General features: G+C 37.1%; 1 protein-coding gene across 6 annotated transcripts in view; it reads left to right on the top strand.

Moving 5' to 3' along the window:
- ano10 (anoctamin 10) overlaps positions 1 to 16,528 on the top strand; it is an 80,606-nt gene that overhangs the window by 49,808 nt on the left and 14,270 nt on the right. For 5 of the 6 annotated variants that reach the window (XM_008121283.3, XM_008121272.3, XM_008121277.3 and 2 more), the window contains exon 12: positions 806 to 922. The exons of the other annotated variant lie outside the window; for it this stretch is intronic. In XM_008121283.3, coding sequence (XP_008119490.1) covers positions 806 to 922 — 117 coding nt within the window. The remainder of the gene's footprint in view (positions 1 to 805; positions 923 to 16,528) is intronic. 6 annotated transcript variants of the gene reach the window in all.

Below are 16,528 nucleotides of genomic sequence, written 5' to 3'. Positions count from 1 at the left end.
GGAATTTTGCAGTGTTCTCACATCGCAAGAGTTTCATAAAATTCCATACCTCCTGAACAACTCTCATGCATTCTTTTGTGAGACTGTTGCAAGTTTTGTTCTTGAAATCAGTAATTTTAAATCATATTTTTCTTTTTTTATTTGTGACCTATTTTTGTTATATAGTACACACCTGTACTGTTATTTTGTTACTGTATGCCAATGAAGATGGTTGTTGCTGTTGAATTGCTGAGAATGGCATACCATCATTTTATAATTGCACATCTTCTTCTCTTCTCCAGTGCTATGTGCTATTGTTATCACTTTTTCATCAATGGGCACATTCTAAAATGTCCCTTCACAGATGGGACACACATGTAATCAAATAATATTCAAGGATTTATGTTGTACTTACAACTATCTCTGGGAGCAAGCATGACAGAATATTGAATCTGATTAGATCCTCAGTCTGATATTTGTCAGATTTGTTGAATGACAGTGTTTGTCATCCTTAGCCAACATAGAAAATCCTGCCCATTGATTCAATGGTAATTTGAATCTGTAAGTCTGTAGTCTGTAAGTCACTTTTATATCATTGCATTATAGCTGGAGTATACCAGGTTATGGAAGTGTGGGACAGAAGAGTCCCCAGTTTTCCCAGTTACTATAATTACTTAGAATACTATAGAAAGATAACACTTCATTCATGTTGGTTAATCAATTATTTTACATTTATTATGAATAGTTCTTAAAAATGAAAAAGGCGGCAACCTCTCTACATGCAGGATACTAAGCATTGCATGTCTATTTGTCTTTTCCTCACCAGCATTTAGCACTAGCTCTGAAGTTTCTTATGTCATATGGGATTGCTGATAAACCACAAGACATCCGAATCAAATTGGCAAGGCTAGAATTTGAATCTCTGGAGGCACTCAAGCAGCAGGTAAGAGCTATTGGCATTGAAAGGTTGCAGGCAAAATGTAGATGGAAACTCACATTGTCTCCTATTTTAGCAGTTGGGTTTTGTTAGAGAATATTCAATATTCTGGAATAGTTAGTCATGTATATACCTCAGTTAATGAAGTAGGCCTGTTCCTCAGTACTGCACATTGAAGAGAAAGTTTGGTACCAAAGGTAGAAAATAACAAGGAAATAACCGGAGCCCCTGGTGGCACAGTAGGTTCAATCACTAAGCTGCTGAACTTGCTGACTGAAAGGTCGGCAGTTTGAATCTGGGGAGCAGGGTGAGCTCCCGCTGTTAGCTCCAGCTTCTGCCAACCTAGCAGTTCGAAAACATGTGAATGTGAGTAGATCAGTAGGTACTGCTCAGGCGGGAAGGTATTGGCACTGTATGCAGTCATGCCAGGCACATGACCTTGGAGGCATCTACGGACAACTCCGGCTCTTTGGCTTAGAAATAGAGATGAGCACCAATCTCCAGAGTCGGACACTTAATGTCAGGGGAAAACCTTTATCTTTACCTAATAAATAAAGGTTCATGCAAACCACAAAGAGAAGCAGTACAACATATTTTAACAAACATTTTGTCCAAAGCTAGCAATATGCACATTTGAAATGAAACAGCTAGTTCAGGTAAACCTTGAAATAAAGCCAGTTCTGAACTTTTTTGATATGCTGGGGTACCCAGTGATGTAGGCCTATCTGGTTCTCCCTTTCCCCTATGTTTTGTTGTACACAATGATCTATGAGGGATTATGGAGGTAGCTGCTATCTTGCTTTGCCTGATACAAGCATGCAGATACAGCAGCAGAAAGATTGGTGAAGGTAGAATCCCATTCTTTTCCAACCTTTGTTTATTATATTGTTCATTGCAGACATGTTGCTTCAGCCCAACTTTAAAAGTTTGTATTTCTCTAGCTCTGTAGCTAATGTTGCTAAAAAAACCTTTTGTAACTAGACAAAGGGAGAAAGGGATTGGTTAGGCATAAAAAAGATTATGTAAAAAGTTGATTCTTTTTCAGGCTTTGATAACTGAGGTGTATCTGTATTATGAATGTACAGCTATTTTTACTAATGGCACTAATATGCATTATAAGGACATATGCATATCATATGTAACCTGATCATCATATGACATTGGTACAGAAAGGCCATTAAGTATTTGATTACTATTTTTCCTGTTTTCTTTGCATTAAATGTAGACTTAAGGTGTCAGAAGTAAGGAACTATCACTAATGCTCAGATATGAGAGATATGCATTTGACACCTTTTTGGCATTAGTCTTCTTTAAAGATTTGCACAGGTGGCACCTCAATTTCCTCAGCTACTTCCTGTAAATGGCTTTTGTTGTGGTACCATCTGTCTAAACTACTGCAGCTGTAACTACATTGCAAAGCCAATTTTTGTTAACATTAGATTAAACAAGTGAATCATCAAATGCATAAAATAACCTGCATGATTCAACTATTACATAAATTTATTACATTTCTGTACTAAAATTCTATCTACCCACATGTTTCCTATCCTGACGCCTTAATACCATAGTAACCCTGGTCACTTAAAACTCAACTAAACAGGAAAGCAGTATATTTCAGTATGTTTGCTTTGGAGACAGGAAAAATACTTCTAACTGTAGCAAATACTGCTTTTTGTGCGTGCAAAGTTTTATTTTGTTCCTTATCTATTGCTTTGTTTTCAACATACATAGATTTTTTAAATTCCAGTTATTGATTGGAATTTCTTTTCCACCTTTACTGAGATTGAAAGATTTAATATTTTCAGAGCCTGAGATAAATAAAACTACCAACATGTTATCCATAGGATAAGTTAGCTTGTATTTGCTGCTTAGATCCTCCTTTTCCAAGCAGACTTGAATTACGGTTTTCTCCAGGCTTTGTTCAGCTTTTGAATGGTTGTCCAATTACTGGTGGCTTCTACAGTAAAAGCTATCCAAAGTGGTGGTATTATATGTAGATGCATATTTTGTGGTCCGATTTATGAAAAAGGAGCATGGGGATTGAAATGATTCTATGGGGAAGCAACCTCATCAATTTTAGATGAGATTCAGATAACATGTTAATTCCAGAGGCTTAGAAAAAGTCAGACCCTGGAAAGTTTTTCATAATGTTTTATTAGACAGTGTGTCTTAAGCCTGAGTATGAGGTTTGGATGTTTCATTTGAGACATCTGTGCTCCAGTTCGTGGAGTGTGTTCCTATCTGGGTCAGGGCTGTCTTCTGCCATAACCATGTAACAAAATGAAGATTAAATATTTGTGTTGCAACTTAATTTTTCAGAATGGCCAATTGAAAAGAAATCATGCCTAGGCAGCAACTTATCCAAACTTTTACAGAGAGCAGGATTGTGAACCTATTGAAATTATTCATTTTTCCTGATTTTAAAAATGTTTTAATAAATCTATATGAGACAGGGAAAAGTAGGCCATTGACTGAAACCTCAAGCACAAGCTCATATAATTTTGGAATATAAATCTTAGTCCATTCTCACAGGAAAGAAGGAAATTTGTTTGCGTAAAAATGTTTTTTCAGAAAAAAATGAACAGAAAATAGTACTTTGTGCAAAATACAGTTTTCTACCCTAAATTGTTTCCCCCTAAGAAAGCTGTTGTGATGGGTATCTTGTATAAATAATTTTACTTTTTATAATAGTAGTGTTTGACTCAGTAGGGTACCTCTTGTCCTGCTTTAACTTTTTAACAATGCTTTAGTGATGTCCCAGAACTTGTGGAGATGTGGGTCTGGCATAACTTGGTTCCTCCTTTGCTGTGCCCTTCTCTGACCCTTGTTTTAGTTTTTAGCTGGTGGAGCATTTTTTGTGGTACAGTGCTCTGTCAGCAGATCTCAGATTGTCCAGTATATACCTAGTGTCAGCACATCTTTAGGATATGACTCTAGCTAATTTGGGAGAATTGATTGTACAATACTTTTCTTTTTTGAGACAATAAACATGATTCATGTATATATGTTTCATATTATCATGTAGTTATTTGTAGGTTCTTGTCTCCTGATGAACTCTAAAATTGTTATTTGTTTTTAAATACCTTCAAATACTTACCAGAATCCAATAGTATATTTCTAGCTGGTGACTTTCTTGTTCCTTAATCCCCTGTCCACCCTAATGTTGTACTCTGGAAATCTGCAATAGCCTCTAGAGAAGGTTTGAGGCAGTGCTCAAGGCAGCGGCAGAAGGAAAGAAAAGTTTTAATTCCATTTGCTTGAATATGAAAAAATACCATTGGTTTTTGGCCACTGTTCTCTCTACAGTGTTCACTTTTTCCCATTAGCCAGCAAACTCGTGTGTAAATTGTTTAGTAGCCATATGTGCTGACAAACACATGGGACTTGTTTTGTGTTTCACCTTGTTCGTTGGCAGAAATGGGTCTGCTCATGTGTTACTAGCAATAATATGATATTGAACCTTACTTCATTTTGTATTGCTGATATGACAAAGGAGAAATGTACTTAAATTCCGTAAGATACAAGCCACAATCCAAATTGGAATCAACAGGTTTAACTCTGTTTTGGTTGTGACTTTGGCTTTTAAATAATACAAGCACTGCAGTAAGACAGCTGCTCTTGCTTCATTATTTTAAAAATTGTGTGTGTGTGTGTGTGTGATTTTTATCTGCTGCATGTCACTTTGAACACTTTGGAAGGATGAGAGGCAGTTCTCATTTTTTCAAAAAATTAGAGCCTCAAAACCCAAAACAGTCTATTCTGTGGTATGAGATCCAACACAGTTGTGAAAAAGGATCACATTACTCTAACGTATTACAGTGAAATTTTTTTTTTTAAGATTCATGACAATTATATTAAGATGACACTTTCTGGACGTGTGCATATGAACAGTTGCATTGTAACCTGTTTGCAATGAGGAGTAGTTCTGTGTAGACAGAGAGGAAGATTCTCAAAAGTGTAGAGAAGGGGAAAAAAGGAGGGCAAAAAAGCGTGCTTCTGTTTCTGTTTTGATTTGCTGTGGACTTTGTTGAACTGAATTGTATTGATGTCAATATTCATGATACTTTTATTAGAATGTATTGTTTTTGTTGTGTTTACAGTGAACTGATGAACTAGTGCCAATGATATTATCTGTCACCAGTATAGTGCACCAAGTATTTTGTAATCAGTCATAACAACCCTCTGACCTATGCTATTAATATCTATTTCTTGGCAGATGAATAATTGTAGCTGAGGAATCACAATGCCCACGGTCAAGCAAAGGGTTCCCAGTTTCTTAATTAAGACATATGAAATATCTTATATCATATTAGGTGAAAATGTGCATATCTGAAGGAAGAGAATATTGCTATAAGGAACATTGCCTATTGAAATTCAGTATTCAAGCCAAGGGAGTGGAATTCTGTGGGATCAAATGTGAGTGGCAATGGGACTTCTCTTGTCCTGGTGTGTGTGTGTGTGTGTATTGAGGGAGGGGGGGGCTTGCTCGCCTTCACTGCAACTATTGTTGGAGTAGTAGCCTCCAGCCCATTTTTCTGTGCTTATATGCCTCCCTAAGCCATGTGACTGAATCAACCCAGTGAGAAGATGATATTGTCAAGGCCTGTTGAAATCTGGGGATGCTATGATCGCCAAAATCATGTGGTTAGAATGAAGCAAATGGAATGGCAGTTTTGCTATAATTGTTTAGGGCAAGACAGACAGCCTCCTTGCTTTGTTTGGAACCCCTTTGAAATATGCATGTTTCAAACTAAAGGTTAAGCATCCCTGATCCGAAATCCAAAACATTTTGAAATCTATAACTTTTTGGTGCCAGCTACCCACTTCCACTCTCAAGGCAGTGGCTGTGGTGCTCTTTCTCATTTGTTCGCCAGGTAGAAGTGGGCAGCTGGCAGGCTTCCTGGAGATCTTTACTGAACTGTATTTCCTCTCTGAATATCGGATCCCTTATTTTCTCAATCACGTTCCAGCCTCACATCTCATAACACAAGTAAGAAAAGAATGAGATAGTAAGAGATGAGAGGATATGTGAAATGGCAAAAGAAATGGATTTGCGTCAAGCACTATACTTGGATTCCTGCCATTTCAGAGATCCCTAGCCTCTGCCTCAGATACAACACCAGTAGCAAATGAATGAGATGCCAGGCTGGAGTGATACAGTAGGATCTGTGAAATTGTGGGAACACTTTTTTTTTGCATTCCCTTTATTTCACATATCCTCATTATTTATATGCAAATATTCCAAAATGTGAAAAAAATCTAAAACACTTTTGGTTCCAAGCATTTCAGTCTGACCCTCGCTTCACCCCAAATAAAACACTCTCGGAATTGCCTCTTTGTGCATTTAGCTTGAGTGATTAATCCATCCTCTCTTTGTGAGAATAAAAGTATCCTGTATCAGACAGATTAAAGTGCTAATTTTGCAAATATGAGAGCTGGCCTCTGAAATGAAATCTAAAAATTGAGGTGATGTTGATGTGGTCAGCAGAGTTTCTCAGACTCTACTCCTCCAAATGTTTTGGACTTCAGCTTCCACAATTCCTAGCAGCTCGTAAATTGGCTGGGACTTCTGGGAATTAAAGTCCAAAACACCTGGAGGAGTGCAGTTTGAGGAACACTGGGTTAGAGCAGGATCTCAAGCTAAGTATATTTCACCTGAAAAAGCCTGCATGTAAGGAAAAAATATATACTCAAGAACTGTGATAAACCACTGCTAGGCAGGGGAAGACAGCCCATTTTAAAATTGAGTAGAGGACAATTCTGAAGTGAGGAATCTGTGAAAGATAGAAACATGAAAGATAAAACCTAACTTTGGCAGCCCAGATAACATATTTTTCCTGAACACTGTGTTACCTGTTAGTAATAACAAGAAATGTGAGATAACACCAAAGGTGTGTGGCATGATGATGAATTTCAGTCTGTAATGAGGAATAATTAAGAATTAGCATCACCTGCATAAAACTTTGAATTAAATATATGTGAGTTTTATAAGTGGATATACGTGGTTGGCAGAATTAAAGGTGGCTTTTCTAGAACGTTGAGTTCTTATTCCCCTTAAGATTTTCAGGGTCACTTTCGTCACATTTAAGCCAAATAGATCTCTGTGGGTGCACGTGAATGTTACTAATCCCCCTTGCTAAGGTGAAAGGCAGAGTAAGATGTGTTTATTTATGTGTTTATTTAATTGCCTGTGGCTCTTAGATTGACTCAATTGATAAAAGCAGGCAAGTTGAAAATTACTACAGTAGAGTCTCACTTATTCAACACTCGCTTATCCAATGTTCTGTATTATCCAATGCATTTTTGTAGTCAGTGTTTTCAATACATTGTGATATTTTGGCGCTAAATTCGTAAATACAGTAATTACTACATAGCATTATTGCGTATTGAACTACTTTTTCTGTCAAATTTGTTGTATAACATGATGTTTTGGTGCTTAATTTGTAAAATCATAACCTAATTTGATGTTTAATAGGCTTTTCCTTAATCCCTCCTTATTAACCAACATATTCGCTTATCCAACATTTTGCCGGCCCGTTTATGTTGGATAAGTGAGACTCTACTGCAGCTGTAACAATAAATTATGATCTTGCAGAAGACTTGAAAAGTGAAATAAATCAGATTTAGCAAGTTAAACAGATGTTAAAGACTTGGAATATGGGATGATATTTTCTTGGTGCTGTAAGGAGAACAGGATAGGCTTCAGGTAAGATCTCTGGAGAAAGCATCCAGTAACCAGGATGCTACTACTAAAAAGATCAGTTCATTGCCATTTGTCAGGCATATGCATCCAAAGAAGTGCCCCTAAGTAAGATCTCTCTGTGAAGAAAAGCATCTTTATGGGTAGGGGAAAATCCTTTAGATACCTGTCTATAGTTGTGAAAGTCCAAATCAGCATTTTGAATTGGGTCTAAAAGTCGACTAGATTATAGTGGAGATGGTGAAGAACTATCATGTGTTTATATTATTCGGTTTCTGGTAGCTAGGTCACCACAGTATTCTGAAATACAGAAACTTATATTTACTGACCATTTTCAAAGATAACCTCAACCACATACAATGCATGGAAGAAATTCAAAAAAGAGATTACCAGGGTATGAAAAATTGAAACAAGGCCAGATAGCGTTGACTCTCTATAACGTCAATATAAAGCAGTGAACCTTCCATACTATAAACCTGCTTCTTTAATGAAGTGAGACTTCCTCTAGAACAGGCTGAGCAACACTAATAAGATCTTCCCTGTCTTTCAAGTGATTTCAATTACCTGGCTTTCTCTTGACTTGTCTCTCCTTTCCAGCAGCTGGGCAGAGTTCTGTTTTTACTTTGTGGACAGCAGTATAGATGTTCAATCTGGCTCTTTTTGTAGATCATCAAAAGAGGAGATGGTAATGCCAGATTTTTTAAAAGTGAATTTCTGAGGTGTTCCATCTCTTCTCAGAAATGCTTTGTGACCATTAAATCATTGCACACAACTGAAACACGATAGTTGATGGATTGAAATGACACTGTCCTTTGAATGTAGATTGGAAGCATGTAAGCTCCCTTCCATCTTTTTGAGAGTTCTCCACTCTATTATCTTATCTTCTTTTCCGAAGGGGAGTTTTCCTTGTCTATGAAGAAATGTGAAAATAGGGTGAATGTAGAGGACTTGTGGGCAAGAGTGGAAGGCGAATAGGTCTGTTGACCTAACTGAATTGATTTGTTCCTGCCTCAGTGCTGCTTGTAATTGTTTGAGTAGGACTGGCTTATGTAGTCAGTATATTCAATAATAATTTCATAACAATCAGTTATTAGATCTAAATACAAATTTTCCACTTAGGGTCTTACTCTACCTCACTTGTTTGAAACCTGTTTTTTTAAAAATGAAAACAGTTTTGAGAAGGAGGGACTTGCATGATGTATATTGTATGGGTCTCTTGCAGTTGAATCTTGCTTTACTTCCCAGCAAAATCTATCCACTAAACCCTCACAATCCATTGGTCTATCTAGAGATACTTAATCAGAACATGGAAAATTTGCTTTTTTTTTTGGATTACAATTTCTTATCATCATCCCAAATCTAGGCGTTGTAGACCCAAAAAAATTACTTTTCTCAAGAATTGTCTTATACATAATTCAGAATTATATCTAATGTTTCAAAATGTGGTAAGTGCCCCCATCATAAACATTAGATTTTGTTGTGGAGTGTTTTGCTCTATTAAATTCAAGTCAGTTTTATACCACGAAAGAATAATAATGATCCACTAGCCTGGCTTAGTGTATGACCCAGAAATTCCTTAAAACTAGAATACCATGATATACTAGAAGCTAGAATTATGTGTCTGCTCATTTGAGATACATTATCACTTCAGCCCTTATATAAATGTATTCACTGTTGTGACCACACCATAACATCTTACACAACTTCAATAATTGTCGCATGGTGTTATGCCATTGTTTCTTCTGATCTAATCATTCGTTTTGGTTCAATCATTAATGTTGTTTCATGCTAAAGTTAGTCACAGGTTATTGAGACAAATTTCTTCCAACCAGCTTTCACAAGTAGGGTCCACTGAGCTCCATGTTGGGGTCTCATGTCTCTCTTTGTAGGCAGGTTAGTGAGATAGGTTAAAGCTTCATAGCTGATTTAATGAGAGATACCTTTTTTCTTCTCAGGTCAGTACATCAGGAATAGATAACCAATAGCATTTCTAGGTAGCATTAACTGAAGAAACATAAGCGCTGAGATAAGTGTTTGATATCAAATACAGTTGAAGCCCACTTTAACCCTAGTTGCCAAGTCCACAAGTTCCAAGCCCGTTTGCGTTAGCAACCTAGTAGTTTAGGTAATTGTCCTCTTTCTGATTTCATTCATCTGAACAGGCTGGATACACTTTTGAAACTACAAGGAAGAAAGGACAAAAAATGTATTGGTCTGCATCATGCCATGGCTCAGTTCTGTTATTTATGCTGTAGAGTACAATAACTTAGAACAAGGTTGAATTATTTCACTTGAGTTAAAGCTGCATATTGCAGAGTGAAGTTGTTTTGCATGTGGACTTTTGCAGATTTGCCTCCTTTTACAAAGCCCAGATGAAGTGATTTTGTGTCTTCTTTCCAAAATGGCTCCAGAATGTGATTTTTGAAATCTATCTGCCACAGGACCAAAGCTTTAACAATATTTTATGTGAAAAATGCTCCTGTGATTGGCCCTCTTTCCAGCCTGGCCCCGCTGTTCCAATCCTTGGGCTCCTGCCATTATCATTGCCTCTTTTCCCCTCTTAATTCTCAGTATTTTATATACATGCTGAAAAAATGAAAAATTGGTGCATTGTTGTCTTTTCAGTGAAGACTGTAGAACAAAATATGTTTTTATTGGATGTTAGTTTAGAAAAAAAATGCCTGATGGTCAAAAATCCTGGCAATCGTTTGGTTGTCACAATATATGAAAGTTACATAATGTGCATAAAGCAGATTATATAAGATCTGTCCTGTGACACAGTCAATCAGTCCTATTTTGGAAAGAGATTATAATTGGAGCATTAAAAAGTATTTCACAAATTCACTGAGAAACTAATGCAATTAGTTCCACTGGCACTAGTCAAAATTTGCAGTTTTGAGTGGCCATCTTTTTATAGATCTGTTCAAATAATAACAGGATCTATATTAATACAAAAATAGTTTGCACTGTAACTAAAACAAAGACTAGGATATTGGTTTTGTAAGTCCTAAACAGATCAAACCTGCATTTTATTTACTTGCAGAAAGTTTGTGTCTCTGCCTATGTGTAAAATAGAGATGGTAATATGCAGGTGCTTTCTATCATCCTCATTGGTTTTGCTGAATAAGGATGATAGGAATTACAGTTTAACATCAGAAATGTCACATTCCCCATCCCAGTTTACAATAAGTAGGAAATTTAAAAGATAATTGCAAATATTTCATTTGTTCTGCTTTCTTTGTTTGACTTTTAAAAACATTCACATTAGTTCAGCAAAGGAGATGCTTGCATAGACAAGAACACAGCATGAGCTGTGGATCCTAGTTTACCTGTTGAAATCTGCATCTCCCTTGCAGTTGTTCCTTTATGATGCTATTATAGAAAGACTTCTTTAAAGGGATAATCTTAAACATGTCCAAAACATATCTGACAGGAGACTAGCATTGTTATCAACTTTAGGAACAGGGATAAGGAATCCAGCTCTCCAACTCCCCTGTTTGAAGGTCTATGTGCAGATGCCATGCCCATCAATTGCTGTGCACATAGAACTATGAAATACAGAGGACATTTTTAAGCAAATATATATACTCCTGTAATGTATTAATGTTGCAAATATAGGAATGATTGAATTACTCAAAGAATTAATCTGAAAAGTTCTAGACAATTTATTTAAATTGATTGAATCAGGTTACAAATTGGGAAAAAAATCAAACTGTTCTGAACTGTGCTTCATTGGCATTTTTTATTTGGACACCATCTTTGGTCTCTCGGCTTGATTAAATGACATTTAATTTACCCTCTTTATACTCTAAGTAACATTCAAAATGCTTGTTTCTCAAGCACTTTATTGGAGTGAGAAGAGAATGTACTGCTTTTTGGATGAAAGCCTAAGGCAAACAAAAACAAATGGAAGGAACCTTCTCTAAATGAAAATGAAGGGTATGCTTGAATGAAAGCGGAACTGGTTGAATTGAGGACATTTCTCTACGTTGTGCTTTGCATTTGCTTTTAAAGATGTTGGGCTGATATCAAGTTCATGTTGTATTTTGGTTTGCAGTGTTGGAGACAAAATCCTTCTTCCTACAAGACCTTAATTCTCATTCCAGATTATCTTTTCTAATTCATAAAAATGGTACTTAGAAGTATACATCCTCTAAGTGTACAGCTATTCACATTATCTTTCATTCATCCAGTTCCAGTACCTATGTTTAACTCCTAAACCTTGGTTTTAATCCTTACCTATTCAACCATGCTGAATTAAAGGGTGCCACTTTTTTCAAGGAGGTTCCTCATATTTATTGCCTTTTATGGTAGGCAGGTACAGCTTGGGTCTTTCTCTATTACATTTGTTGAGTTTGGCCAGTGAATTAGAACTGAATTTGAAGAGAAACTGTGATGGACTAATATCTTTATCCATTAACTAGCTGTCCATACTATTTTCTCTTTCTTGCCCTTTCATTCCCTACCTGTATAATGTTTGTGATAAGGAAGGTGGTATGTTTGGTAGTTTTGCAGCATAGTTGGGCTAATAATACATCTGTCTGTACACTCTTTAAAGGAGAATAATAGATTTTAACAAATAAAGTCCTTATTGCTGTCAAACTCAGTACATAACAAAAGCTTCATATTTTGCCTCTAATTTATTTTTTTGTCTCTGTTGAGACTTGTAAGTGGCAGGAGTGTGAAATATTCAACTTTGTATGGGGTTTTTCAAGTGGCTTATGTTCTTTTAACATTACTCTTGAGGTTAGTGTTAAACAGGCTCCGTTGCCTTGGCAACAATCTGCTGTCATCTTGAGAAGTTGGGAGCGTGTTTAAATGGCAAGATTGCCTTCTGAGGATGTGTTACTATATTTATCCTTTCATGGCCATTCAAAAAAATTATCTTAGCTACAAAAAGCTTTGAGCCCAGGCGCCATACTGCTGTGATGTGAGTCTTCAATCAAATAAATCAAACCCAAAAACACTTGTAAGACAACAACTGAGACCTTTTTTATGACTAAAATTGTAAATGAGTCAGAGGTTTGAATGATGCTACACAATACACTATATTCCAAATGGAATGTTGTGATTCGGTGTCATGTGATAATGCCTACAACCAATTCAAGGGAGGGTTAACACATTGTATATACTAGTGACAATCCAGTGTTGCATAATGGTTAGGCAAGCCTTGTGATTTTATTTTATGTCTTTTGTGAGTCTTAAGCGCAACCCTTTAAAATTATTCATGGAGAGGGGCAGAGGGGGGAGTTGAAAGTTCTTTTTAGCAAATCACGAAGAGTAGTTCCATAACACAAAATAATTTAGAAATCAGGCTCCATCGATAAACTTGAGTGGACACTCAAGACAGATAAACTTCAATGGACACTCAAGATAGATAAACTTCAGTGGAAACTCATGGGAATTTGGTTAATCAGTTAAAATTCATGAGTAAACCAAGTTTGAAAAAAACTGAAAAATGGGGGGGGGGGTTGAACCCCTAACCCCCCCCCCCCCCTTTGGCTACAGACCTGGGAGGGGCCCTAGGCACTGGGCACGCATGAACTCCTTCCATCTCTTGGGTTGCATCTGGACAGGGCAGGGGTGATGTTCATCCAGAATGGGATACTCTGGATCAGCATTACTAGAGGCCACCTTCCATGTCTTTGAGCTACCCCAGTAGATTGATAGGAGCCCCCAGTGGCACAATGGGTTAAACCCTTGTGCTGGCAGGACTGCTGACTGAAAGGTCGGCGGTTCGAATCCAGGGAGCGGGGTGAATTCCCATCTGTCAGTTCCAGCTTCCCATGCGTCCCCCTATGAGAGAAGCCTCCCACAGGATGGTAAAACATCCGGGCCTCCCCTAGGCAACGTCCTTGCAGATGGCCAATTATCTCACATCAGAAGCAACTTGCAGTTTCTGACATGAAAAAAATAGCAGGATGGCGGCTGAGTGCATGAGTGGTGCCAAAACTGGTTTTGAACCACTTGCCTGCGAGCTTTACCACCTTCAATCTGCCATTTCCCATTTGTGGTGCCCACCATGTATGGAAATTGAGGTGGGAACTGCTCAGCACCTAGAGGGATGATATCCAGAGCACTGAAGCAACATGTTGGGGAGGAGTCGTTGCCCCTTTTTCTTCCTCCTCCTCCGATCTCTTCAACACTCTGGATGTCACCACTCCAGGCACTGAACAGTGTCTGCTCTCATTTAATTTCTGGTGAACACCCCAAATATTGAATCAAGGGGGCAAGGTAGGTGCTATCCTCTGACCCTGGGCTGCAAAAGCCTGGGGGAAGTGGGATAATGGTGTGATTAACTGCAACCACTTATTGAATGGGAAACAGCACAGTTGATTACACATGCTCAAAGTCATAGGTAGCTCCAGAATTTTAGGAAAGCTCTGGGGTACTCTGCAAATTCTGTTAACAGAGTTCGGGGCTACATTATCCGAAATCATCTCTGTGGATCATGCAGCCAACTCTTCTCCTCTTCAGATTAAAGTGCCAGTGAAGATACACCCTCAGTCATCACCTTCCTAATACAGATGCAGTGTTTTAGAAGAGGAGAACATGATGCAGATGTGGCTCTCTACACTTGCCAGAATCTTCTTTTTTTTTCTTGTGTTCTGCCTTGGACAGAGAACTTGCATGAGTAAAGTGGACATGTTTTTGTGTTACTGAACAGAAAATACTGCTCATTGAACACTTGAACAGGACTTGTACAAATGAGGGATTTTGAATAATTCTGTTATCTTATGCAGCCGTAACAGAGGCATAAATGTGTGCCTGTGTAGTAGTTTGGACAGACAGAATCTTCTATGGGGGTTTCAGTTTCTTGAATTTTACTGTCCACATTAATCTTGCAAGTGGCTGATCTGCCATATAGATTAGGAAGGATCAACACAGGAATTACATGCCATAATGTGGGTTTTCTTGGTGACGTATTTCAGATTTGATTGGGCTGTGAAAGGGATTATTGTTGCCTTTGGTTTATATTTAGTCTCCATCTGCATGGGTTTTCCAACCAATATTGCTTGGTAATGTGACAATTGGCTGCTTGCTATTTATTTTTTATCTTTTCATCACTTTCCAGAGTTTGTCTGCCTCCGAGGCAGCATATTTGCATTTTTATTTGCTTTCCTTAGAAACATGTACATGGCCATAAATATTTCCAAGGTGAAATTAAATTTAGATCCAAGGTTGCTATGAAAAATGCTGTGGCCCTAGGTGATATATTAAAATCCCTCCCTTTGTAAATGCCTTGAGGTCCTTGACTCCTTTAACTAGCAAATATGAGAAGCAAGATCCCTAAATGCACAAGTATAGCAATCACGCTACTTTACCATATTTGGGTGAAAAACCCAATATATTTCATCTTCTTTTTTAAAAGAGTACTTAAAAAAAAAACAAGTAGAAGGACAAATAAGCAATTTTCTAGTTTGATATGTTGTAATATTTCAATTCATTTGTGAAATAGTTTTCCCTTCTAAATTATTATGATACACATTATAAATACTTCAGCTATTTAAAATAAAGCTGTAAGGGAGTTTGTAAGGGAGTTTGTCACTATTATGGCATTATGATAGATATACTTTTAGTATTTTTCTACATGACACATGTGTTGGTTGGTCTCCTTTTTGGTATAGTTTAAAGAAAAAGGATTGCTAACATTTATGTTCTTGAGATGAAGAGCTAGCCTCAAAACCTATTGGGATCTGTCTCATAGTAAACATCTTCTTCCACCCATGAAATCACTCTCTTGTCTTTTTTATTATTAGTGATGCAATCCCTTGCACTATAGCATGTGCTCTAACTTCATTGTGTTCTGTTTATTGTAATGATAAAATACTACAATTGTTGTAGATTTTGGCTGCATCTTTGATGCACTGCACATTCTTAATACATTATCTGATGAGTTCTTCAACAATATTTAGAGAGCTTTTAATCCAAAACCGCAGATGTCCTTCTTCTTTCATGACAATGATCCCATTTCAAAGCCCAAATACCATAATAGTGCCTCCCTTTGTTGAGGACTTTCATGTTCAGCTCTGATTTTCTTGGCTTAGATGCCACTATATGAGGACACATAGTGTAGATGTACTTACTGTTCTGTTTGCTGACACCAAATTGTTTAGTACTATAGTTTTTGTAGAATTTTAAGTAGAGTGTTCCTAAATAAATCAGTCAATAGTATTGTATGTCCTTCTGCCATAAATAATACATAATATATTTCATATTCTTTAAAAAGTATGTAATGTAAATTGATACATGGTTCATATATATGGGTTTTTTCCAAAATATTTTAATTATGTTTGGCACACACATGGCTAATTTTATTGAAAGACGTTGATTTAAAAGTATTTAATTCTTGACTGCATTGTGGACAATACTAAAGAAATGTGTGTATGTAAAATTCTTGCTTTGAAATTAACATACATTTTAAAATAAAGCCCATCAACTTTACTTCTGTACTGTTTATGGAATGGTTGTTAAATTGGTTGGGTCACTATGCCATGATGCAGCTTGTGTGCTTAATCTGTTTCATACAAATTTGCTGTGAAAGTGCTGGGTCAATACAGTTAATGTGCAATTCGATCTAAATGTCCAGTTAAAGAATAAGTGCCATACGTGGGAGACTGATACAGATCTCAAGAGTCCTTTCATCAGTGCATGCATTGAATTAATCCCCTCATAAATGCTTATTCAGAGAGTGCCAGAAGACAGTTCAGGTTGGTTGCCATGGTAGATTGTATTCTTCGTGCTGCTTGGAGAGCTTTCTTTTTTAAACGAATAAAGTATATTTCCAAGTTTGCCACAAAACAGACAGTGCTTAATGTGGATTTTTCCAATCTGATTCGCGTTTTCTTCTCTGTTTCATTATGTTCTCATCTAAATGTTTTAAGGAGTCTATGACTGCTCCTCCTTCTGTG

This window comes from Anolis carolinensis, chromosome 6 (genome assembly GCF_035594765.1).
Source record: "Anolis carolinensis isolate JA03-04 chromosome 6, rAnoCar3.1.pri, whole genome shotgun sequence".
In the NCBI taxonomy this organism is placed as follows: Eukaryota; Metazoa; Chordata; class Lepidosauria; order Squamata; family Dactyloidae; genus Anolis; species Anolis carolinensis.
The sequence above is the reverse complement of the archived record's forward strand: the minus strand, read 5'-3'. Positions and strand labels throughout refer to the sequence as shown.